The sequence below is a fragment of the Saccopteryx bilineata genome, chromosome 7 (assembly GCF_036850765.1).
Source record: "Saccopteryx bilineata isolate mSacBil1 chromosome 7, mSacBil1_pri_phased_curated, whole genome shotgun sequence".
NCBI classification, from domain to species: Eukaryota; Metazoa; Chordata; class Mammalia; order Chiroptera; family Emballonuridae; genus Saccopteryx; species Saccopteryx bilineata.
In genome coordinates, this window is record NC_089496.1 from 47,951,097 (window position 1) to 47,977,375 (window position 26,279).

Genomic DNA, 26,279 nt, shown 5'->3' on the forward strand with positions numbered 1-26,279 from the left:
CACCCTGATCCCCAACCCACCTTTCCTGACCAGTCATTTTTGAAAGGCATTAGGAAAGGTGTATGGAAGGGAGGTGTATAGGAGCTCAGCTAAAAGAATTCTTAAGAGAAGTCACTATCTACATTGGTCAGGCTACTCCAGAGAAATGAAATAGAATATATCTATATCTATTATATATATATATATATATATATATATATATAGAGAGAGAGAGAGAGAGAGAGAGAGAGAGAGAGCGCGCGCAAGAGGAAGACAGAGGCAGAGAAAGAAATATCTGTATCTACATCTATTTATCTGTCTATAGATTTATTATAAGGAATTGGTTCACATAATTATGGGACATGAGAAGTTCCATGACCTGCCGTATGCAAGCTGGAGACCCAGGAAAGCTGGTGGTGTAGTCCCGGTTTGAGTCCAAAGCTGAGAACCAGGAGTATCAGTGGCGTAAATCCCAGTTCCAGAGCAGGGAGTGACTGACGTCCCAACTCAGTCAGTGAGGCGGAGAAAAGAGAATGTTCCCTTCCCCTTGTTCCTCTATTCAGGACTTCAACTGACAGATGATGCCCATCCACGTTGGGGTGAACAATCTCTTTTACTCAGTCTATTAGGTCAAATGCTAATCTCTTCTGGAAGCATCATCATAGACATACCCAGAAGTAGTGATGAGCCAGATATCTGGGCACTCCCTGGCCCAGCCAAGTGGATATACAAAATTAATCATCGCACCATCAGTTAAGATGACTTGTGATTTCTGTAAGCTAATCTTGAAGAACATCTGTTTCATTGTTGCAAAGCCACTGCTTAATAGCCCTTTGGTGAAATTAATGCCATAATTGCTAGCATGTTTTTAATCCCCTTGTCTGGAATGTTTGCCTATTGATTATCTTATCGTTAAGAGCCAGAGCCAATACTTCCCCTTTCTTAGAAGCCCTTTTTTTATGCCCCTGGATGAACATTTTTCTCCTTTATATAGTGAGAACAGTTGTTTTGTACTTCTCTCGAAATGAATGTTGTATTCTGCTTCAGCATGTATATTTAATAAGTACTATTTTTTTTGTAATCAACTGTGAGCGCCTCAAAGTTTCTTTGTACACAATAGACAGGAAGGCATTTAATTAAAACTAAATTAGTGAATATCATTATTGAATACATGTATCTAATAGTTCATCTACACCAGGAGTAGTCAACCTTTTTATACCTACCGCCCACTTTTGTATCTCTGTTAGTAGTAACATTTTCTAACCGCCCACTTTTGTATCTCTGTTAGTAGTAACATTTTCTACCACCCACTGGTTCCACAGTAATGGTGATTTATAAAGTAGGGAAGTAACTTTATAAAATTTATAAAGCAGAGTTACAGCAAATTAAAGCATATAATAATAATTACTTACCAAGTACTTTATGTCAGATTTTCGCTAAGTTTGGCAGAATAAATCTTTATAAAACAACTTAAACTATAGTTAAATCTATCTTTTTATTTATACTTTGGTTGCTCCACTACTGTTCACCATGAAAGCTAGAACGCCCACTAGTGGGCGGTAGGGACCAGGTTGACTATCACTGATCTACACAATCCGCTTTTGTGAGCAACTACTCGTACATGGTACTGTGCCTGCCGTGATGGAAACTACAGAGGTCGTCAACATGTCAGTTCCCAGCTACTGAGAGCAAAGTAATCATTCAGTCATTAAACAGGTTTGCTAATCACCTATTATTATCCATGTTCCTACACTAAGGAATACAGATACAACGCTACAGAAGTCATGGTCCTTGTCCCCAAAGAGTCCATTGAGTTGAGTGGGAAAGGCAGGCGTATAGACAAACTACCTGACTCGATAGGGGTTGGACAGGTTGCTGTGAGGGCCAGAGAAGGCTGGGTGGGAGCAGAGGGGGATAAAGAGGGAAAGTTCTGCAGAGTAAGTTCTATTTGAACTCAGTGGGATGATATTCGGTCAAGATAAGGGTGGTGCTGGTAGGGAAATCTGCACCCAGAGGGGTCAGCGAGGAGGGCACATTCGAGAACAAGTAGTTCTGTGTATCGGGAATGTGGGGCGTGAAGAAGCTGGGTTGGAATAATGTGGGAGTGGGGAACCAGAGGCAGATCCTAGACATCTCTACGTCCTTTCATTCTCCCTCCCCGGGGGGAGGCAAGGCAAGTTCTGAGAAGACAAGAGTAGAAATGAGGAGACAAGAAGGATTCATTGAGAAGGAAAAACCACTTTAAAGTTGGAAAGGGATTAGAACAGGGCTAGCAGTAGATAAATCAGTTGATCCAACTTTGGAAGGCATTTAAAGCTTCCAAGAAGCTGCGTTGTGGTTCTTGAATTAATAATCTTCTACTTATTTTCACCAGCAGAAGATGAAAACTCCAGGTCCAAGAGAACTGACTTTGGGTTCCAACTTGGGCACAAATGCCTTGTCTTTCAATCCAGCTTGCTCCTAAATGGCAGGAGTGAGCACCCTTCACATATTTCATGGTGGGAGGAAGCCACCCACAGAGCAAGTCATCACAGACTGCTTGTTCCTCCCCGCAGAGTGTTGACAGAACACTCTCTTCCCGGGAGCTGCCTCTACTTCACTGAATCATTTGGAAATCTTTACAAGTGTTGGTGGGACTTGGATACTTGGATAGGGAGGAAGAGCAGAAGGGCGTCCTGGCTTGGCTTTGTTGCTTGAGTCTCTGAGTGATCTTCCAAATCTATGAGTAACAGGAGTAGCTAGCGTTTTATTCTTCTTACTTTAATAGTTTTGATGAACATAGCTTTAAAAATTTTTTTTAAATGGGACCTCCATTGGTCAGATATTAAACAAACAGTCTGTGTGGAGGCTAGAGATAGAATAATCAACTTAGAGAGTTATCTCATCTCTATAAGTTTTCTCACATAATGCTAGAGGAAATTACATTCCAAGACAACCGAAGACTACATGCTCAATGTCATGCAACCAATGAACTATTGGTTGATTAGTTTTTGTTTCCCTGGTAATGAATTAAGATCTTTATTTGTTTGTTCGCTGTCGGAAGGCACATGAAAGAAGGTAAATAAAGGTATTTATTCAGATAGTTTTGGTTGAAATTTGCGGAAGTGGGCATCAAGCGATTTCTCAGAAAACCTTGCCTCAAAATGGAGGTAGAAAAAAATGTATATGTACATACATGATACAGTCACCTAGGTGTGTATGTATATGTATGAAATCCTTAATGATTTCATAACCAAATCTGCTTTGGTATTTCTGGACTCCTACTGGCATTCATTTAAACAGTCATTCATTTAACAAACACACATTGAGTACCTTTTCCATACAACTGCGCTGTGAGAGCTAGGACCTCGGTCCTGAATAAAATCTCAGGGTTCAACAGAAGTGTAAACACAGCTTTGCAAAAACAATGGGAGACTACTTTAAATAGTGGTTTACATAGAACCACGGGATTACAGAGGAGAAATGAAAGCCACGCTCAGATAGGGGCGTGATGGGGTTAATCCTATTGTCTCCCATGGTTAAGAAGTGTGAATCAGTTCCTTAGGGCTGGTCTCTCAGTGTGAGGAGGGAGGTGAATGGTAATGGGCTCATGGTGATCATATTCAAGAGAGTGAGGACTTTCTTTTTAAACTTACATTAAGTGATGTTACCACTGGGGAAAGGGCAGGTCATCTGAGCATTTGGCTCTACGTAGACTTCTCTTAAACCCTTCTCCTCGGGAAGTCACCATATGTGGAGAATAGAGGGGGGCGAGGCCTCTGCCTATGATAATACCCATGAAATTTAGTTCAAAAGAATTTCCAGACTTTGATATGAGCCGCTAAAAGTCTCAGGGGAATTGGTCTTCTCATGGTCGCAGAAATATTTTATTATCACACTCCCCAAATATATCAACTTCTTTTTTTTTTTTTTTTTGTATTTTTCTGAAGCTGGAAACGGGAAGGCAGTCAGACTCCCGCATGTGCTCGACCGGGATCCACCCGGCACGCCCACCAGGGGGCAATGCTCTGCCCATCCGGGGCGTCGCTCTGTCGCAACCAGAGCCACTCTAGCGCCTGGGGCAGAGGCCAAGGAGCCATCTCCAGCGCCTGGGCCATCTTTTGCTCCAATGGAGCCTCGGCTGCGGGAGGGGAAGAGAGAGACAGAGAGGAAGGAGAGGGGGAGGGGTGGAGAAGCAGATGGGCGCCTCTCCTGTGTACCCTGGCCGGGAATCGAACCCGGGACTCTTGCACGCCAGGCCGACGCTCTACCACTGAGCCAACCGGCCAGGGCCTCAACTTCTCAATTACCTAAACTAAGTAATCTCAAGACACAAAGGTTATCCACAAACTAAGAGCATCCAATGTATCTCCTATGAGAAAAACTACTGCATTCATTGGTGTGATTCTTTTTTTCTCGACAGTTCTTGGCATTACAGAAAAGGAAAATATTTATAATAAGTGACCAATATGGGTATTGATTGTTTTATATACATTTTTCATCAACCCCCCCCAAAACCCTATGGGATGGTTATTTCATACTCTTTACAGAGATGAAGAAGTAGATGATCAGAGATGTTTGAAAATTTCCCCAAGGAGATGCCAGGGGAGCAGCAGAGCTGAGATTAAAATCTGAAGCTATCGGACCTGCTCCTTTAACCTCGTAGAAGCCAAGAGTCCTGGCTAAGACACCTGGATGCTTCCTTCCCAGGTCGCCAAGCAAGCAAGTAGTCATTACAGACGCTCCCCCCTGGGCAGAGCGCTGGGCTGGGATCTGTGGAGAGCACGGGACAGATAGAGCACAGCCCCGATTTTCCAGGATGAGCAACCTGATTGGCACCCTGTGTGCACAGCGGTGTGAAAAGTGAACCCCAGAGGACAAGAATGTAATTATCGCCACTGCTTTAAGTATCAAGGTGTAAATTCTGGGATTTCACTGTGGGCTGAAGGCTTTCTAGCAGAAAGAAACGAAGGTGGCTCCGTTTTTCTCAAGTGAATGAATAGATGATATAAAGTTAATTTAACAGCCATTTTTCCTCATTTTGATTATTTTTATAATTTTTGAAGCCTTGATAACATTTTAATATATTTCTTTTTTTGTCTTTTCGGTACATTGCTTTTTTGGGTTGTTTTCTACAAAATTGAAGTTCTTGTTGTATATACAGTTTTGCATCCTTTTTAAAATTAAATATAAGAAATTTCTCACATTAGTGGGAGTTCTTGATAGACATAGGGATTAATGATATCATAATCAGAATAGAAATAATCTGAAGAGAGAAGGGACCACACAGGGGACACGGCAGTCCAAGATGAGGATTCCTTTGGCCAAGTCACAGATGGCAAGAATTAGGCTCCAAATGTTCTCGGGACAGAGGGGTTAGAGGGCTCATCAGGGCCATGGGTCATAACTTCTACCCTGTGAGTTCACTGGGCATTGCAGGGTTGCACCTGACCTGTGTACCTTTCCAAAGGACTTATGCGTGTGTGTGACGGGGGTGGGGGGGTGGGGGTCAGGCCAGCGGAGGCCAAAGGGAGGGCATTCCAGCCTGGGAGAAGCGATTCTAGAGGCAGGCTTGCTTACTAACTGGGAAGGCATCCACCGAAACAGAGGCAACTGGCCCCTGAGCCTGGCCTTTAGCAATGGTTCTTCTTTCTCCAGCAGGCGTCTTCCTGCTCCAAAGCAACTGCAGCCAAACAGGCAGGGAGCTCTCCTCCCTGACTGCACAAGGCCTGTGGCCAAGGTCAAGTACGCCGTCACAGGACGGAAAAGTCTGGGCACATACCGATAAAGCAGCCCTTTCATCTGGAACACTGATGATTTTTAGTGTTGTATTTGTTTTTTGTTTGTTTGTTTTTGTATTTTTCTGAAGCTGGAAATGGGGAGAGACAGTCAGACAGACTCCCGCATGCGCCTGACCGGGATCCACCCGGCACGCCCACCAGGGGCGACACTCTGCCCACCAGGGGGCGATGCTCTGCCCCTCCGGGGCATCGCTCTGCCGCGACCAGAGCCACTCTAGCGCCTGGGGCAGAGGCTGAGGAGCCATCCCCAGCGCCTGGGCCATCTCCGCTCCAATGGAGCCTTGGCTGTGGGAGGGGAAGAGGGAGACAGAGAGGAAGGAGGGAGTGGGGATGGAGAAGCAAATGGGCACTTCTCCTATGTGCCCTGGCCGGGAATCGAACCCGGGTCCCCCGCACGCCAGGCCGACGCTCTACCGCTGAGCCAACCGGCAGGGCCTAGTGTTGTATTTGAAGAAGTGGCAGCTAGGGTAAAATGCGACAGGATGGTCCAGAAGCAACGATGTGAGGACTGTGGGTTGCCCGACAGCTCCTGCTCCCACAACAGAGTAGAATCTCTCCTGCTGAATAGGGATGGATTCTCAGCCAAGGTCAAGAAAGGAGCAGGATTATTTCTGGACATTTTATTTTCCATAATAATGTTATCCCTTGATTCAGACCCTGATCCTTTATTGGATCCAATATTTCATGAACATTGTTTAGCGTGATTGGAGAGTTTTCCTTGCAGTGACATTTTGTTATGGCTTTTCATATATAAATTTTGCACAGAGTTGATGCTCTGATTATAATTCACGTGCACAAGGTGTAAGACATTGCCAAAGAGAGCTTGTTTTAGTCCAAAGACCCAAAGCTTATGTAAAATTAAATAACTAAGAATGAAATGCAGCTGCTAAAAGCTATTTTTGTCTACTGTTACGAATTCTAATCTACCATGCAATTCTATAAATGTTAGACATATAATCTAATCTGTATTATTTTTGCCTTTCATAGACATTGAAATTATTGTAAACATTTGTCTTCTCCTAGAGCAGGGGTTGGGAATCTATGGCTCGCGAGCCAGACATGGCTCTTTTGATGGCTGCATCTGGCTTGCAGACAAATCTTTAATAAAAAAATAATGTTAAAAATATAAAACGTTCTCATGTATTATAATTCATTCATTTCCTACCGCTCATGTTCATGGTGCAAGTGGCTGGAGCCAATCACAGCTGTCCTCTGGGACAACACCAAATTTTTATTGGATAATGTGTAACGTACATGGGTCATTGTATGGCTCTCACAGAATTACATTTTAAAACATGTGGCGTTCATGGCTCTCTCAGCCGAAAAGGTTCCCAACCCCTGTCCTAGAGGATATTCCTAGTTAACTTTCTGCAGTTTACTGGCTAAAATGCTTACTGTTAATATAAATATTAACCGTCTGCTTTTTGCCCAAATTTTAACAAATATATGGTGACGAAGTCAAAATGCATTGACTTTGGGTGATGGGCACACAACACAATCAACAGTTCAAATGCTATAGAAATATTTACCCGAAACCCATGTACTCTTTATTAATCAATGTCACCCTAGTAAATTTAATTTTCTAAATGAAATTAAATTTTTTTAGTGATTTCTATTTTTTACATAATTAATAATCAGAACAACTGTTATTAATTTTTACAATAATTTACTATTGCAACAATAAATGTATATCTATACTTCCGATGAATGATAGACTTTCCATATATAAAGCATTTAAAGAGACTCTCTTACTGACAGTTGCACATAGAGTGCTCACATATACTTAGAATATCCATATGTTTACAATACATCTGAATGGCTCGCCTTGCTGAAACACCAATTAGAAATGGTGGTGACATGTCATATAATCAGGGATTACGCATAAATTTAGAGATGCAAGATGTGTTGCTAAATATGGTCTTTGACTACGTGGTCCTTTCTCTATTCTTACAGAATAAATTAAGGCAAATTCAAGTAGATGACATGGAAAAAACTTAGTCAGAAAGTGCGGTTTTGAACCCTGGCTTTCCCATTTGACTTTGTACATATTTATTTAGCACCTGCTGTGTGCTCAGAATTCAACCATATAATGGAGACACATCCATGACTAACATGGAGGCCATCGCTTTCAATGTGCTGAGAGTCTGGGGAGTTTAAACTTCCACAGCTGCCCTCATCTTCTGTCTCCTTATGTTCGAGACTCATAAGGATGTTAGTAAATGTCAAACAAGATTATTGGGGCAACATATACTTCTTGTGCCATGTGCATAATATATTTATAATTATGCTAATTGTCCCAACAACCCTCTAAGGTAGTTAGTACACCTTCATAGTCATCGGAACATGCTTGGAGTTCCGGCCCTGGATTTGGAATCCTGGTGTCTGTGTGGCCCTGGGTTTGTAACTTAACCCTCTGCTCTTCATTTTACTATAAAATTGTGGCACTTAGATTACTTCCTTTGTTGTGTGTAATTCAGCATGGAGTCCAGCACATACTAAGTGTTGCACTGAGGATAACAGTTCTTAAAATTTAGTACAAGTTATTATTCCCCATTAAAAAATAACGGAATGAAGAGAAGTTATATAATTTATACAAGGCCATGCAGTAAGTTGCAGAGATGAGGCTCAGCCAGGTTACTGTGTTACCAAAGCCTTCATTTTTTATACTTTTGGGTCTCTAAAATAGTTAATAGATGTAACTGTTGGATAAATTTGAAGGCTACCTACTGTGTTGATCAGTGTCTCCTTGGCTGGGTGTGTCTACTTGTCCAGCTTCTTTTCTCTCTGACCACAGCCCCAACCGCCAGCGTGAACACACTCAGGTGTGGATATTTCCTGGTGACAGGTGAGGCCACATTAGTTCCTGGTCTCCAGCTGCCTGTCCATTGAGAGGGGACCATTTCTCTGCATTGAGACAGGGGACACAGCTGGGGTGGGGGGAGCCAGGCTACCGAAGAATGTGAACCTGGGCCCACCTCTTGGACCGTGAGCACCCTGTCCTTGGCCCTCTCCCTGAGCCAAGCCCGGAAGCTGACTCACTGTGCCTGATTTGTGCTTGTTTACTATTAGTGTGTTGAATCACTCCCTGATGATGGCGGAGAAGAAGTCACGTGGCTCTGACAGCCCTCGGGGAGGCCAGGAAAGGAGCAGGAGAGACGTCCTGAGGTCTACCAAGAAGGCATGGGTCCCCCTGGACGAGCGGCTGCCTCCTGGCTCTGCAAAGGAAAGGCTGAGTCACAGCGCCCCCGTGCTGGGTGAGCATGGCCCGCGGGGCGACCGGAAACTGTCCCACTGTGGGTAGAGAGGGATGCGGGGCTCTGGGCTGGGGGCCGATGACTTTGGAACGAGGACTTGGCTTTGAAGATCCCAGGGTTTCTGGCATGATGCCAGGAACCTCTGTGACATGGGCAGTTCTGACTTCTAGCGACACTCAAAGCACTCCTTGATGGAAACGGACCAGCTAGAGAATGAACTCTGTTTCCTTTATACTCCACGGGACCCCTATCCTCTGCCCCATGGATGCCAAAGCTGTGCAGAGTCTGTGGCAGAGACATGAGGCTCCTAACATTTTATGGAAAGGCTTTTATTTGCTGGGTCTTATGTGAGGGCTCAATAATCACTGAACAGCTTAAAGAATAAGACCTGAGCGAAACAGTTCTCTGTCTACCATGATGTTAACGGGGTGATGGTTTTCCTTCTTTGTCCGCGACCCGGTTCACTCTGTGCCTTCTCATTACCTCAAAGAATAAGCACCACCATGCCCAGCTGGCCCTTTGGGCTCACCAGACACTGGGTGAGGGGTGATTCAGCCACCTCACTGTTTGGTAGGACACAGTCAAAGAAAGTCAGCCAGGAGGATCCTGTAGCCAAGCAGAAGGGAAAGAGAGAATTAACAGGAAGTGCTGCCTTTATATCCTCTCTTTTTTTTTTTTTTTTTTTTTTTTTGCTTGGTGGCTCTTTGTGGTGCCCGTGATAAAGCTCCACCTTAAAAGACCGATGTCTTTTTAAGGCAGGATGCCCGTGGCAGTCCTGGGAGTTTAGTGTGATTTGTCCCTGGAATGAATGCAAATTTGGTTTCTAACCTGGCAGAGAACGCCTCGCAAATAAACATGCCTGGCTGGCTGCCGCAGGTGAATGTCATGATTCATCAGGAGGGCTCCAGGGTGAGTTCCATCCAACGAGAGAAAGACAAAGGTCTTCTGCGTGTGTTCACCCTCTGCGTTCACGCCAGATAATTAAAAAAAATTATACCAATGTCCCTTGCTCTTGGGTGGTTTCTTCCTTTTTATGTACAGTCTCTTGGCAAGTGTATACTTCATCTTCAGGAGAGCCCTACTACAGAAAACATGGATATATGCTTATGGGAACATGTAACTATGTAGGAAATGGAGCTGTTCTGTTTCTTCCTTTGACTGGCTGTTCTGTTTCTTTCTCATTTGCAGAGGATTCCAAACAAGAAAGTATTCAGCAGTGGCTGGACTCCGGCTTCTTGTAAGTGTTTCTTTGTGCCTTGATACATCCAATCCCTCCCACAAAGATCCGTGAAAACAGTGCGGATGACCCTGCTGGGGCAAGATGTGACACTTTGAGATTTTCATTTTATCTGGGTGCCAGACAGATGATTATTTCAAAAGTTATCTATCGGTTTATTAGTGCAGAATGGACTGCTATTTCAGTCCCTGGCTTCTCGTTGGTTTCCAGAAGTCCCCGTAATAAAGCCTAACCGTGCATTTACTCTTGTGGATTTCATTAAAACGCAACTGAGTATGATTTATTTACACACATTGTTTGATTCACAGTCCTTTTATTTCTCTACAGTGTCTCTGTAAACGGAAACTTTCAGCAAGTCATCGACCACACCGGTAAGACAATAGAAACCAGGAGTATTATGCTTTGGGGAACTAGGTAGGAGATGTATTAACATGTCTGTGGCAATACATTTTTCTTGAAATGAGCAGTATCAGACCTGTTCCTAGGACAGGTCTCAAAAACCCACCCAGCAATGTCGCTTTGTGTGATAGGTAGAACAGAATCTTAGCAAGGATAGGGGATTACCCAGCAGCAAGTCTGGGGCCGGACATCAGGACTTCTGACATAATACCGTATTAACTCAGACTCTAGCAGAAAACTCACGGGGGTTCTATGAAGACATTTTGCAAGAATGTAATTATGGAAATGAAATTGTTTCACTTTTTTACCCCCCCTCAGAGGATATTGTAGTTTTGTTTCTAAATCTAGTTGCTTTCTATTCTTTGGTCTCAAAATTACGTCCTCTCCTCTTTCTAACGATGCATTTGTTCAGCAGAAGAACAAATGACTGATTCTAGAGCAGACGATGCCAGTGTGTGTTTCTGAGGCAGAACCTGTCTCACACTTGTGACCCTGAGATTTGAAAAGAACATTGTAGAAAGAAAAAGAAATTTAATTACAAGCCTCATGGTGTCCATCTTCATTAAATGAAATACCGTATTTCATAGAATCTAAGACCACTTGATCATAAAATGTGTTCACACTTTAAGTCCCACTCAGATAGGAAAATAAAATAACAAGCCCTGGCAATTATAAATGAAAGGCAATATGGCACCGTCTGATGCTCTATATGTTAAAATGTGAAGGGGGAAAAAAAAAGCATCTTTTTTATATTGATGAGATGCCATAAACAATGTATGTAAAAATGACATAAATTAGGGGTTTAATGATTGGAGGAAAAAAAGCATTAGTCTAATTGTTCCTTATTTGGAGGGTTTTAATTATTTCACCTTTTCCACTGCCTTTTAAATTAAGATGACCATTGGGTAACAAACCAGTTTAAAATTGGGATTTTTTTTTTTTACTTAAAAAACTAGGTATATCATTGAAATTTTCTCCTTTGCCAAGTTGGGCGCCCCCCTACCACCACCACCAATGTAAAAGTTCCACGATGCCAAAACCCCTGGAGATGTTTGCCAATACATTGAAAGTACCTCTGTTCATCCTCGTTCAGACTCGAGCAAAGGCAAGAACGTGAGGAATGTAGCCAGCCTCTCTCCCCCCCACTGAGGTTGTCAGTAACTGTATTAAAAGCTTCACTTTCCAAAAAACTAAACACACCTCAGGGCCCTTCCTCGTCTGAATCCAGTTGATGACCGGCAGCGGCTCGGACACGAGGTGAAGACCGGGAGGAAGGTGGTGGGGGGGAGCTCTTGGAAGGGGCTCTGAGCTCAGAAATGCCCCACTTCCCCTGGCTGGGTCCTTCATCTTCCACGGGCTTTCTAATAATAATGGAACGGCTTCTTAACAGGTTTAATGGAGCCTCCCCTTGTACCGGGCCCTTTCTCATCGATCATATTTTAAACTCGGTGACCCAGGTGGTAGGTGGCAGGGCTGGGGTCCATCTGCGCTTCCCAGGTGGAGCGTCAGGGCATGGAGCGGTCAGGGGCCAGGATTTCTGGTCACGGCTGGTTCGTGGCAGGTGGAGCAGCTCGAGGCCCGACATTCTGTTAGCCTCTCTGCGAGCCGGTGTGAGCTGTGGGGAGATGGAGATGCCCTGAGTTGAGGGAGGCCAGGGGCGGCACAGGGGATTGTGGAACCTGGGACGGTACCAGGAACGGGGGACCCGAGGGTCCTGCACAGTGTGGCGGTGATAAAACCGCGGGACAGTGACAAGGCACCGAAGAGGAGAAAGAGAAGTTTTCTCTTTCCGGCTCCTGCAGGGAGGAGCCTGTCAGAACTCCTGCAGTCCTAGGTCAAGGCGGAGGGGACTGGTCCCCAGGGCAGATGACAAATGACTGCACACTTGGTGGCTTAGACAGAAATGCGTCCTCTCCCAGTTCTGGAGGCTGCAAGTCTGACGTCTCGGTGTCAGTCAGGTCACTCGCCCTCTGAAGGTTTGGGGAAGAATCCTCCCTTGCCTCTTTCTGGCTTCATGTGGCTTCTGTCCACCTCAGCAGGCCTGGGCAGTAGCTGTGTCCCTCTCCTCCCTCCCCATGTTTTCACAGGGCCGTCTTTTCCCTGTGGCTCTTCTTGTCTTGTAAGGACACCAGTCACTAAGTTTCAGAGAGGGCCCACCCTAATCCAGTATGGCCTTGCCTTTGCTCATTATATCTGCAGAGACCCTATTTCCTAGTAAAGGACACATCCCAAAATGAAATTTCAGATACAGAAATAAAACCGGGGGGTGATATTATTCATCCCACTGCAAGTGGAAGTCATCCTGAGGCTGGTGTTGCTCCTCGGTCATGTCTGAGACTGGCTACATTGAAGCAGCGACAAGATGCAGGTGCCTGTCCATCTTCTGGGTGAGCCAGCACCTCCCCGAGGAAGCAGGCTGGTGGTCCTCCAGGGTGCACGGGTCACGGGAGACTGCCCACCCGCTTGCAGTTATTGGAGTTAATATAGAAAGTATTTGGTAAAAGGGAGCAGTTAATTAAAATGATAGCTGGGAGAAAGAATGAGAACAGAGGAAATTTTGTTTTTTTCAGGGGATCAGAGCTATTTTAGGAGGTTAGCTGATGGGAATGACCACGTGGCTCAAGATGTTCTGAGGTGGGTGTGGCGCCTCCCCTGGCTTCCGGGAGCGGTCCCTAAAGCCTGGACCTCCCCTCTAGGACCTTCTCTCTTGGGGCGTCGACATCCCTCCCACTGCAGCATCGCTCATCCAAGCTTGTTAACTGAGAGGAATTATTTGGGCTTCTCCTTTATGAGAAATACCTTCCTTTGCTCCTTTGTAAGCCACCAATGATGCTGGCATCTCGAGTCTCACTGGTGCCCTTCACAGAGGGTGGTGTCTTGCCGTCTGCCCTGTCTTGTGACAAATATCAGGGCATCTTAGCTAAGCAGTCTGACAGTCTCTTTTTTAAGTGTCTCCGGGACATCGTCTGCTCAGGGCACAGGGGTGACTTACAGGGAAGAGCCCCACGGGCATCCTTCCATTTCTTACTCCTTTTCTTCTCCGAGAAGCAGCACGCTGAGTGCAGGTTAACTCCTCTTAGTGCTCACCAACGGGCCGAGCAAACAAGTTGGATTCTCGGTTTGAATCCAAGAACCTTCCTATAACCCAGGGGTCGGGAATCTTTCTGGCTGAGAGAGCCATGAACGCCACATATTTTAAAATGTAATTCTGTGAGAGCCATACAACCACCTGTGTACGTTACGCATTATCCAATAAAAATTTGGTGTTGTCCCGGAGGACAGCTGTGATTGGCTCCAGCCACCCACACCATGAACATGAGCGGTAGGAAATGAATGGATTGTAATACATGAGAATGTTTTATATTTTTAATGTTATTATTATTTTTTTATTAAAGATTTGTCTGCGAGCCAGATGCAGCCATCAAAAGAGCCACATCTGGCTCGCAAGCCGTAGGTTCCTGACCCTTGCTATAACCACAAGTACATAGGACATTCAGAGGGCCTTAGGGGTCAACTGTGATGCTAAATGGACCATGCTCCTGTTTGGTAGGGTTTCTCTTCTTGTGCTGCCAACTCACTCTTAATCCCAGATTCCAGATTAGAGCTGTGGATAAGCCAGCCTGGAGAGAGGAGCTGGTTGGTGGCAAACCCAGCCCCACCACTAGAACACAAGGCGAACACCAGCGCTGACGCTGAAATGGCATCGTCAGGATGCTGCAAGGACAGATGTGCACACTGAATGCAGGTGTGACGTTAGGCTTGCACCACGCGTACATGTTGACTAACACACCTGAGCGTGACTATGAATAGAAACCCTAGAATTAAGTCCCGCAGCAGGAAGAGTGTCTGCCGATGATCTGCTCGGTGCCATTGATTATTTGATGGGTGGTTAATTCATTTGTCCTTTTTAATGTTTAGATATTTCTTATTCTATCCCCAAGGAGGTCCCTGATAAGTAAACTCATCTCTTTCCAGAAGGAATTGATTAAACAAGGAGAGCCTACAAATACATTCTAAATTTTGTGATCTCTATCATAAGCAAAGGTCAAAGTAAATCCAATTAAACATAGTAGATGTTCCCTTAATGCTTATCAAAAGAAAGCATTCAAAGCAAAGAACTGTGCTTAGTGGTGGGCACAAAGACATGGATTGTGTCTCCTGCTCTCAAGAATGTCACTCTGACTTGCCAGGACCATTTCAACTTGTAACCTATACCAATTTTCTAAAATACCTTCTGGTCTCAACCTGGCTCCCACCCCCGACATTACGTCCCAAGTTTTTTTTTCTTCATCCAACGCCTGCTACCTTAACATCTTTCCTGTTCTGCTCGCCTCCTGCCCTTCCTTTGAGTCCTGACTCAAGTTGTGCATTCTCGGTAAGGCCCTTCCTGACATCTGCACTAAGAGACTCAATCCCTTTTCTGAACGTCGGTCACATCTATCATGGCTTCTCTTCATGTGGCGCTTGGTCTGCGCTGTCTGAAACGATCAGGGATGTGACTGTCCTCACTAACAGAACCGTAAACGCCACTGAGGCAGGAGTCCCCTCCACCATGTCTGACTTCTCCAAAAGCTAAGTCAACAAAAGGATCTTAGGAAAACTGGTGCATGATGAAGATGAGATGGTCTGATTGGGAAGGAGAGGGGAGACTTGAGCTGGTCAATCAAAGAGAGGTATGGTTTTGAAAAACAAAAACGAAGAGGCAGAGCAAGACAGTGTCATTGAGTGGAAGCCAGGGGAACTTGAACAGAGTCGTAGAATGAGAAGAAAATGAAATGTGTGTAGGAATGCTTACAAAAGGTGGTCAGACTAGAGAGATGATCTCAGGCTAGGGAGCAAAGGTATTGATAGAAATGTTTCTGTCAAATAGGGGGGTGTCCAGTTCGACATGCCTTAAAATCCAGAAAAAGGGAATCCCACTTGATGTCTTAGGAGAGGGGAGGCAAAGACGTGTCACCTTGGGTTCCAGTCAGAGGCGAGGCTGCCGTAACTGGGGTCTTTGCTGAGCAGACTCTGAAGCTCTATCTTTGTTCACCTGAACAAAAGGTCATGAGTCATGAGTTGCCACTGAAGTCTATATTGAGTCAGATTTGGAAGCCCTGCCTTTGTTCAGCTGAATAGAGCCATGGTCATACATGGTCAGTGACGATGCTGCGGGGCCAGCACCGGGAAACGGACGTGGCCTGTTATGTGCTGACCGTCTCTGTGAATGGTTTCTGAGGAGAGAAACGACAGACTCTGGTGTTTATCCTGGCCGTGGGAGAAAGGTGCATACCTTGGAAGGAGGCTGTGTGACCTCACGCTGGGGCTGGGTCAGCCGTGGAACAGGAAGGATGAGTCAACAGCGTCCGGAAAACCAGCAGACATGGGGGGAAGGGGGGACCGCCGGTCATTGCATTTGGCTTTCAGGTTTTGAGCACGAGCGTCGGGGAGAGTGAGGAGTCTCTTCGTCTTCTTTTCTTTTCTTTCTTTCTTCTTTTTGGTAAGAGTGTAGATTAGTAATTCATCCATCCAATGAGACAAGCCCTGCTGGCTGCCTCCTCTCAATGTCTCGGTCGTGCAGGAGTTAAGTATACCGAAAGCTGCAGAATGCTATTATTTTAGAGGCCTGTGAAAATGTAATTTGATTAGTCTATTGGACGATATTCCAAAGAACCAAATGTCTTCCATGAATCAGTCAGAAACGCTTAGGAAAACCAAAATAAAAAATGCTTTCTAAGCCAATAAAGGTGCTAATTAGTGCCTTCTGCAGCTCCCCCTCCGCCTTCAGCGACGCGTTCTGCGGGGTTAAGTGCGGTGTCTGCGCCTTCAGATGGCAGGAGTCCACCGCGCAGTCGGCGGGGGCTGCAGACCCGGGTCCCTAAAAGGGACTCAAAACTGGCATTATAACCCGTGCATGGGGTGGGGCAGGGCACATTATTTTTTTCTCGCCTTAATTCTCCAACCCTTACAAAACTTGGGAAGAGTAAGACCATAATTATTTTTTACTTTCTTTGTCCCCACCCCACCCCCTAATTCTTTTAGAAAGTAAAATCTGGTTTCATAAACCCAATAAGGGTATCTTGGAAGGGAGTGAAGTTGGAGAAGATCTCAAAACCAAGCCAGGAGGGAAGTGAGCGGGGACTGAAGGAGGGCTTCCCAGCGACCGGGCCCTCACGGTGAACGCAGGCACGTCCGGAAGGGTCCGTGTTCTACCTGAGGCGAGCCCGGTGCCTGCAGACGCTTGAGAGAATCTGGGGTCAGGGGGACAGTCTGCTTGTTTTGCTGCAGCGTTCCTTGGGTGACAAATCCTTGCTCTGATCCGGGCGGCAGACAGGTGACCTTCCAGGACCCGGACAGGTGACCACTGACAAACCCAGCAGGCGGGACAGAGCGCAGGGAATTGCAGAGCGCGATGCCTCCAACGCCTGCTGGCCTCAGGCACCCTGGGCCCGAGCGGCTGGGCTTTCTGAGTTTTAAGGAAATTCTAGGAATCCCAGTGCCAGTGTGAACGGGGCCACCAGCTTGTGCCTCTGGGTTCAGGTTCATTACTGAAAACAGATGACCTGACCCGGACACGCCCATCCTCGTGCTCCAGGATGTGTACCTTACAAATTAAATAAAATAACCACAACAAGAACATTAAATCAACAGCCAATAGTCAAGGGATAATAACTCCATGCTTCCCTTTCTTTGCAAGACTCTCAGTTGCTGGGCAGACGAGTTAGAAAGGTCAGTCGCTACTTCCTAGGACCCAGGGAGCCTGGGACGTTGAAAAGGAAATGAAGCGATGAGCAAAACTAATTTTATAATGATTCTATTGCAATTTTTAAAATGGGCTTATTTTGTGAATTTCAAAAAACATTGTGTTGCTTTTCCCTGGCTCGGTTTTCTGAAAAATCTACGCCTGGCCGCAGAGAAGGCTTATGTGTCTGACTTCATTTGATGGAGGGAGACATCTGTATCATTTTAAACAGGATGGGGGGGGGAGGGGAAGCGTCTGAGTCTAACAAAGAGCACAGAAGCTGCATCTGCACAGCCATGAGGGTGGGATTCAGGTGAGGGGCTTCAAACACCCTGACGGCCTTGGTCAGGGATGGCGGGGCCTTATGAGAAGCTGTAAGGTGGAAGATAAGAGGCCCTCTCCCCTGCGGGCGTTCAAATAGGGTGAGGCTTTTGTATGTGTCATCAGGTGTGAAAACTGTCTGCCCCCCATCCCCCCGCCCCATGACCTCACCACCTCCGCTCTGCACATTCCCTAGAAAACATGTTGCCTTTAGGGGCTTCTTTTCCTCTTCTGGGCACAACCTTGACTTCCTGGCAACCAGATTGCTTCTGAACATCAGTGGCAGGGCTGCCGGGTGTCGTCCGTGGACTGTGGCTCCATAGCTGGACCTCACGGGGCTGCCCTGGGAGTAGGGCTGCAAATTTCCCTTGGGTGGCTCGAGGTTTCTACCGGACTACGGGGTTTTGAAATTGCAACAAAGCTGAGCTAACGCTTCTCATTGGTATCTGGACATAGCTCGCTTCCTCTCGTGATAATTTGAGCAACTCACGGTGGCCTCAGTGCCAGACCCCCCTGGCCTAGAGGTCCGTGTTCACACACACATCCGAGGAAGTGCAGAGCAATGGCAGACAAGCGGAAAAGACCGAGGCAGCGGCAAGAGGGGCGGTCCTGGCGGGACGTGCCGAACCGCGCAACGTTGCGGGGAAGGCGCAGGTGCTCAGGAGCTCCCGAGTTCTCTGGACGAAGCTAACCAGGCACAAGGCGAGCCTGCCTTTGTGGCCTACACACAAAGCAGTAGCTGGGGGTGGTAGTGCGAGGGAGGAGAGCAGGGAGACATAGGGGAAAAGCTCCTTAAAACTGATAAATAATTATTCTGCCTTCCACTTTGGGCAACTTCCTTAATTTATTATGACATCAAGTCATTACAATATGACTGTCAAAAATTATTCTGAGCTTGCATCTATAACATAGTTAATAAAGTGGCAAATAGGCTTTCTCTCGTGTGCCGGCTTCAGTCACTTGGTAATGGCTCTGTGGTTTGAGAAGCTCTGAGACTGAGTTGAGTTCAGAGAGTGAAAGTGCCGCCGTGGTGGATTAGCAATGCCTGCCGAGGCGAGGAAGCCGGTACCGAACCAATGATATTTTTTCGAACTCTGGATCTGGGAGGTGCCTCACAGCGTGAAGGAAGGGCAAATGGGACAACCTCTCAGAACAACCTCCTTGTTATCTTTGTCAAATAATTAGAATCTTGCAAACGAATTTCTCTGCTAAAGCCCAAAGTGTTAAAACCCGCTGACGTACTTGGGTAAAAAAAAGACTGGGATTTTGGTTCCAAGTTCATTTCTAACTTGGCACATGGGCTTGAGTCAGATATTTTGACTTACAAGAATATCTGTCACCAGATGTCACATAGGAGGACGTTTGAAAAATGTCACATTTGTATCATAATAAAGATCATTCGCCTTAATACTCCATCCTTGGCAGTGCCTCCCTAGAATGTTCTATGAACAATGATGTACTTTCTTCAAGTTAGCAGTTTTCAAAGTTTAGACATATACCCCCTCCCCAATGACTGTTTTTCTCAAAAACCCAGTAATGAAGTTTATTCTAAGCAAGGGATGGCAAATAAGCTTCATTTCATTCAGTCGGTTGTTGACGGCTCTCCTGGCAATTTTGAGAGAGTATTTGGGCTCTTTGAGAAAGGGATGCAGTTGATTAGTGATGTCTGCTGGGGAGCAGGTTTGGGAGGGGTAGCCCAGAAGCCATACAGATCCCTGCTCTGTTTTTGAAACTTTATCATGGATTTATACTTTCCACCCCATATAATTCATGTGCTGATGGAGTTCTATTCATTTTGTAGGGCAAACATTTATTTTATAATCTCTCACTGCCTCTTAAAGTGTAGTTGTGCGTTCTGGGCTCAGCTAAGAATCTTCTATTTGCTTACACCTCTGTGATAATACCTCTAGTCTTCATCTTTCTAGATTAGAGTTCATTTTCCATTTAGCAAGGTTATTGAGTCTTGAGGGAAAAGAAACAGCTGGAAACTATGGGTGTTTTTATCTCTACTCCCAAAACTTAGCATTCAGAGACATGTTTACAGATGTCTGGAGATCTGTTCATAGACCCCTCCCTAAACAAGAATTCCAGCTCCAGACCGAGGGCCTTTTATTATTTTCAGCCTTCTTTTGTGTGTTTCAGTCATTCAGGTTTATTTTTCCAAGATTTCTCCCAACCTGTATTATCTGTCTTATGGTGAAAGACTTCACATTTGCACAGACATGCAGGGTGGCAACAGTTCCCAGTTTTATGCGTGTCGCCCATTTGCACCGAGGAGAGCCACACGTGAGAGGGCGTGGGAGCCTGGTGAACCTTCTGAGGAGCTTGTCCATATTCTGGATGGTTCCTTCCGCAGATGTCTGTGCTGTGTTACGTCATGACTCGGGTCCTGAACACCGCAGTGGCCCCCGATGGGGCCGCACCGGCCCCAGGATTTGCTGTTCTGTCCTGTCCTCCACACCACACATCAGGCCAGCGGACCTTCTGCGTTAGCTTTCTCACATTTACTGGTTTGCTCGAAACCTTTGATGGTTTTCCAGATCCTGACACATACACGTACACTATTCTTCTGGCTTTCAAATAAGTCGTGAGACATTCTGGTGACACTATGGTATTTTGAAAACAACAACAGCAGCAACAGCAGAAGCAAGCTGTGGCATCCTGCAGGCCATTGAAATGTACTTACTCTCTCTGAGCCCCAGTCTGCCTCTGTTAAGTGGGGATTACTAACACCTATTTCATGGATTTGTTGTGAGAAAGAAAAGAGATCGTGCATGTACCATGTGTCGCCCTTCTGCCTGACCCAGAGTCCGTGCTAAATAAGTGGTAACAGTGTTGCTATGATGAAAAATAAAGGTAGTGAGAAATTCCTAGACCTGCTTCTTTCGACTGGCAATCTGGGCTCATTACTCAACTTGTGCGTGTCATGTTCCTTATCTGAAAACTCAGGACAGGTCCTAACGAACATCTAAGGCTGCTATAAGGATTAGATGGTACAAATGAACAAAAGATGCTCGATAATTGCTGAGTCCTCCATGTGTTTTTTTGCCTGTCCCCACCTTGTGCTTCTCACCCTGTCGTACCAGGAGACAGAATTCCACGATGTCATCTGATCCACCTGACCACCCTGTCACTGAGCTTGGCCCTTGCTGTAGACCCCCTTCTTTCATGGCCACACCTCTTCTCCATCAATCAAATTCGCCTTATTCTTAAAAGCCCAGGACAAGTACTGCTTTCTCCATGAGGTCACTGCTGACTCCTTCGCTTGCCACTGGGCTCCCTCTCGCTGAGCAAGTGCCACCTTCCTTCAAGTGCTTGTCGCACCGTGCAGCCATTAATTACATTCTGCCTGGCTCACCGCAGAGAGGCCGTGCATTTTGTTCCTGTACAGTCTCAGGCATGGGGGTCAATCGCTGTTGGTTCATTTAAAGATGAGAAAATCTTCCACGAGATAAAAGGAAATTAAGTTCATCTCCCCTCCTCCCCTTTTTTTGTTGCAGTTTTTGTACAGGAACAAGGGATGGTTCAAATGACGGTGAAGGACTACATGAGGTAGGTGGCAGAGACTGTCCTTCACTCTGGGATGTTACGGCTGTATCTTCCATAAACAAAGTAGCAGGTTCAGTCTGAGAAGAGGTTTCTTCATAACGGCACCGACCTTGGGATCTTGTCACTGATTTAGCCGCAGGGCTTAGGACGTTTTCACTGGCCTTGGGAGAAAGAGACGTTCTTAAAATGTCATAAAGGAGTGAGCAAACTAAGTCAACAAATACTTACTTGGGGGAGTAGATTTAGTTAGAACATCTATAAAATGGCATTCTACTATAACTCAATTATTCATAAGGACCTGTTCATAAAACAGTTGTACTCATATTTTCATACTGCCAATATTATTAACCATCATGCTATTTGCTAGACCATAATACATATAATTTCCAATGTTAGATGGAAAACAATGAGTCACTTAAAATAAGGATAGACTAATGTCAAAGTGGCCCCAAACAGCAGCATCCATCTTGCCTGAGAACATAAAAGAACAAACTTTTTTTTATTAAGTGAGAGATGGGGAGGCAGAGACAGACTCCTGCATGTGCTCCGACCAGGATCCACCCGGCAAGCCCCCTATTGAGCGATGCCCTGCCCAGCTGGGCTGATGCTCCATTTCTTTGCAACTGATCTATTATAGTGCGTGAGGCTGAAGCCATAGAGCCATCTTCTGCACCCGGGGCCAACTTCACTCAAACCATTTGAGCCATGGCTGTGGGAGGGAAAGAGAGGAAGAGATACGGGGTTTGGGGTGGGGTGGAGAAAGAGATGGGCATTTCTCTTATGTGTCCTGACCGGGAATCGAACCTGGGACTTCCACACACCGGGCCAACGCTTTACCACTGAGCCAACCGGCCAGGGCCAGAACAAATTTTTGATCCCCACCTCAGACACATGGAATTGGAAAATCTAGGGGTAGAGTTCAGAAATCAGGGTTTTGGAAAGGTCTTCGGATGGTTCTGGGCGCACTCTAATTTAAAGCCCAGTGAACTAGACCGGGAGCTTTTGGAGGTCGGAAACCCTGCTTCCAGCCCTTCAGCCACATTCTCAGGATAATTCCAAGTAGCTGAAAACCACATAGTCAATCAACACTGTTTCCCCCAACTCCTACCGATTCATACCAACAATGCTACTTCGTTTTAGCTTTCCTCGCTTAAAGGACTGTTTTTGATGCTCACAAAATCGTAGAGTCGTAGGGACTACAGAAATTAACCTGGGCAGCCATTTTGTTGTAGAGCAAACTGGGAGCTAAGGTTAGTGAGTCACTCGTGCCCCTGTGGCGTGATTAGAGCCGTGAGCATGCCGGCCAGCAGCTCTGCTGAACGTGACCAGACAAGGTACGACCCTCAAACCCTGACTGAAACAGAAGTGAGGGCAGGCCCATTACCAACAGAGGTGGAGTAGTAAGTGACAGGCTAGCTCCTGCCTGTCTTTAAGGCTCCTGGCAAGCTCAACTGTCTATTAAAACAGTTTTTGTAGCCTGACCTGTGGTGGCGCAGTGGATAAAGCGTTGACCTGGAAATGCTGAGGTCGCCGGTTCGAAACCCTGGGCTTGCCTGGTCAAGGCACATATGGGAGTTGATGCTTCCAGCTCCTCCCCCTGTCTCTCTCTCCTCTCTCTCCTCTCTCTCTCTCTCTCTCTCTCCCCCCCCCTCCTCTCTAAAATGAATAAATAAAAAAATATTAAAAAAAAATTAAAATAAAAAAAAAAAAACAAAAAAAACAAAAAACAGTTTTTGTAATTCAGTGATGTGCACACTCCTGTTCTTAATGCACAGAAACAATTGAACAAACAGGCGCGGCCCCGCTGTTCTTACTGATAATGGACAGGACTAAGGCAAATGCACTGCCCATGTAGGGTACCTTGGTCTCCTGGGGGATAACTAGTATCTACCTTGCATTCTTTGGTAAATTCCAGTTTTGTGCCAACTAGCTGTTATATGGGGTGAGGCTCGAGGCAGCTACAGCATCGCTGAGCGGTTGACAAGTCAACTCTATTACAGCGGGGTTGGTTCTGCTCTTTTGGAAAAGCTTTCAAATGGCTTGCAGCACAGGTGTCTCGGGTTAGGGTGACGCTGGTTTTCGCAGCAGCAAAGGCGACTGTGCCTGCCGCCCGTGGCCGGCACAGGAGCCCAGAGACGGCACTCAGAGATCACTGGGCATGTGCACTGAAGTCCTTCGCGATGAGAATTCACGCGGGGCCGCGCCCCCGTGGCTGCTCCCTGTCCCTCTTCCATCACCTAATTTTAACTCGTCCCGAAAGTCAGTGCTTCGCAAAGATTATTCCTGAAAGGTTCCCCAATGGTTTGCCATCTGTCAAAAGTGAGACGTTCTGTCACTTTCATAATGAGCACTGGCGGGCACCTAACACCAAAATTCTCACACCTTCTGTGGCACAACACTGGGGGGGGGGAGCGCAGCTCCGCCACGGCACTCTCTCTTCTTCAGGGGCGTGGCCGGCGGTGGCCAGATTATTAGAAATGACGGGAAGTACAGATCTTGCTCTGGAAGGGAAAGACTGACAGTGACCCCCCAGGGGACTAAGTTGGTAGTCAACCTGGTCCCTACTACCCACTAGTGGGCGTTCCAGCTTTCATGGTGGGCAGTAGCGGAGCAACCAAAGTATAAATAAAAAGATAGATTTAACTATAGTAAGTTGTTTTATAAAGATTTATTTCTGCCAAACATAGCGAAAATCCCACATAAAGTACTTGGTAAGTAATTATTATTATATGCTTTAACTTGCTGTAACTCTGCTTTATAAATTTTATAAAGTAAAGTTACTTCCTTACTTTAAAAATCACCATTACTGTGGAACTGGTGGGCAGTTAGAAAATTTTACTACTAACAGAGATACAAAAGTGGGCGATAGGTATAAAAAGGTTGACTACCCCTGCATGGACTAGACTCATCTCACTGTTGTTCCCCCCCCCCCCCCCGTGTGCTATAGATCTCTGCATCAGTTTCCGGAAACCCCCACCCTATCCAGAGGGACCAGTTTCAACTCGTGCCATTCTGCCGCAAGTGTGCCACAAAGGTATGTGGTTTCCAGGTGCTCTGCATCCGGGAGGCTCATTCCAGGCAACAGCGGATTTCCTGATGTTACAAGTAGGCTCTTGAGAAATTCGGGAGTGGATGGATAAGACAATGAATAGGGATTTCTAAGCTCCAACTGGAGAGAAAATTATAAAACGGTCAGTGAGACAGGCTAAATATCTGTCAGTGGGGAAATGGTCATATACATTATTGGCTCCCAATTTATGGAATTCTATACAACAACAAAAAGAGTATATATATATATATATATATATATATATATATATATATATCTACCTTAACTTACGATCTTCAAGTCATACTTTTAGGAGAAAAAAGCAAGATGCCAAAAGGTACGTGGCGTGTGTTACTATTTATAAAGCAAATATGGAAACTGTAAAGCATGTACATAACTGCCAGAAAAATGCCTGTAAAATTACATGTAAATTTAGCAGGGAAGGGGGTAGAATTGGTGGGGTAATGGCCAAGGGGAGAGAGGTCCTTAGGTGTAACTTTTTAACAGAGAGAGTGTATTTTATGTCAAGGTGACTAGGGAAACAATGGCTTTTGGTTAAGTGAATTGTGAGTGGATAAACATATGCACATTTTCTTGCAAAACTAAATATAAATAAAAATAACCAATGGCCCTGAAAACATGTTGAATGACAAAGCAATCGATCATTACGTTCTTGGCCATGAGACAGGGAGGCTCTGGAAGGCAGGACTATGTGTCTGTTCCTTTGTGTACCCTGGGGGCCGAGCATGGAGCCTAGATCATGGTAGATGTTCAATAAATATACCGCTCACAAACATTAGGGGATATTTCAAAATGAATATGAAGCAATAAAATATCTCCTAACTTTTGTGAGCGGTTTATTTGTCTAAATGGGTAGGATAAAAAATTGTAGAATGTGGTAAAAAAAAAAAAAAAAAAGATGGCAGATTAAATCTTTCATGCACAACTTAGATTTTGTTGCAAGAATTTTCTTTCCCTCGAACCTCTTTTATATCAAGGTATCAAGTGATTACCACCCCCAGTTCTCCAATTCTTTTCCATGATTGAGACACTCAAGCCGAGCTGTTGAAGGCCCCCAGTTCAGGGCTGATCCTTTCTTCTTTGATCTAATCAGGAGACAAAGCACTGGATCCCTGTGTCTCATTAGGAAGAGTCAGAGGAACGTTGGGTGGTGTCTGGTAGGTGGGCCTGGAGGTGAACTGTTGCTGAAGGTGTGAAAGGCTGACTCAATGAATTGTAATTCATCCCGTTTAAATAATGGAGCCATGAAAGTAACATTATCCCAACTATCTCAAACAAGCCCCTTAGTGAAACAAGCATGTCCAGTGAAAGCCAACAAATTTCAACAAAAGAACATAGCCAACCTAGAAAAAAACCTCTTGAAAAGTTCTGATGCCAGTAGAGTCCATGAGTTTTACAAGTTCAGTCGTGCAATCACCGAGAAGTGCAGTAATTAGGAAGTGAGCTTGTATTCATTAATGCAATTTCCAGGTAACTATCATTTTAAGTGTCAAAGCTGAATAAAGCAATTTGATGAAAGCACTCCTGTTTCTCAGTCAAGTCCAAAAAATATACAGAACATATTTCAACCCAACCTGTGGACTTAAAATTATTGTTTGTCTATATCATTCCTTGTAGCCTGTCTGCATATCCTTAGTAAGTTGGTGCAGCTGAGGACACCCAGACTGTGATACTCTTTAAAATATTATTCTTTGAGTCTACTGTTTAGTTTCTTTTCCTGTACTGTATTTCTGTCAACTACCATTTCACAGTGCACTGCCCCTGGTTTCTGTCCCACAACCTCCCTGCCCTAATTTAGCATTTGCCTATTGTGCAATGGTAAGCCAGATAAGTAGTCATTGGTATCACGTGTAAGATACAGGCAAGCAGTCCCTGAGTGGGGTGATGGACTGTCCTTCAAGTAAGTACAACTGAACTCTAGGAAAGGCACTGTCTGTCTAGTCAGATGTCTCGTTCATCTGATTGG

The 26,279-nt window shown here is 45.4% G+C and overlaps 1 protein-coding gene across 6 annotated transcripts in view; it reads left to right on the forward strand.

Annotated features, from left to right (window-relative positions):
- The window catches only part of ITPRID1 (ITPR interacting domain containing 1), a 125,201-nt gene that overhangs the window by 51,686 nt on the left and 47,236 nt on the right, over positions 1-26,279 (forward strand). For all 6 annotated transcript variants that reach the window (XM_066238852.1, XM_066238853.1, XM_066238855.1 and 3 more), the window contains exons 2-6: positions 8,829-9,013; positions 10,202-10,250; positions 10,578-10,621; positions 21,195-21,246; positions 24,191-24,277. In XM_066238852.1, the coding sequence (XP_066094949.1) occupies positions 8,829-9,013; positions 10,202-10,250; positions 10,578-10,621; positions 21,195-21,246; positions 24,191-24,277 (417 nt within the window). The remainder of the gene's footprint in view (positions 1-8,828; positions 9,014-10,201; positions 10,251-10,577; positions 10,622-21,194; positions 21,247-24,190; positions 24,278-26,279) is intronic.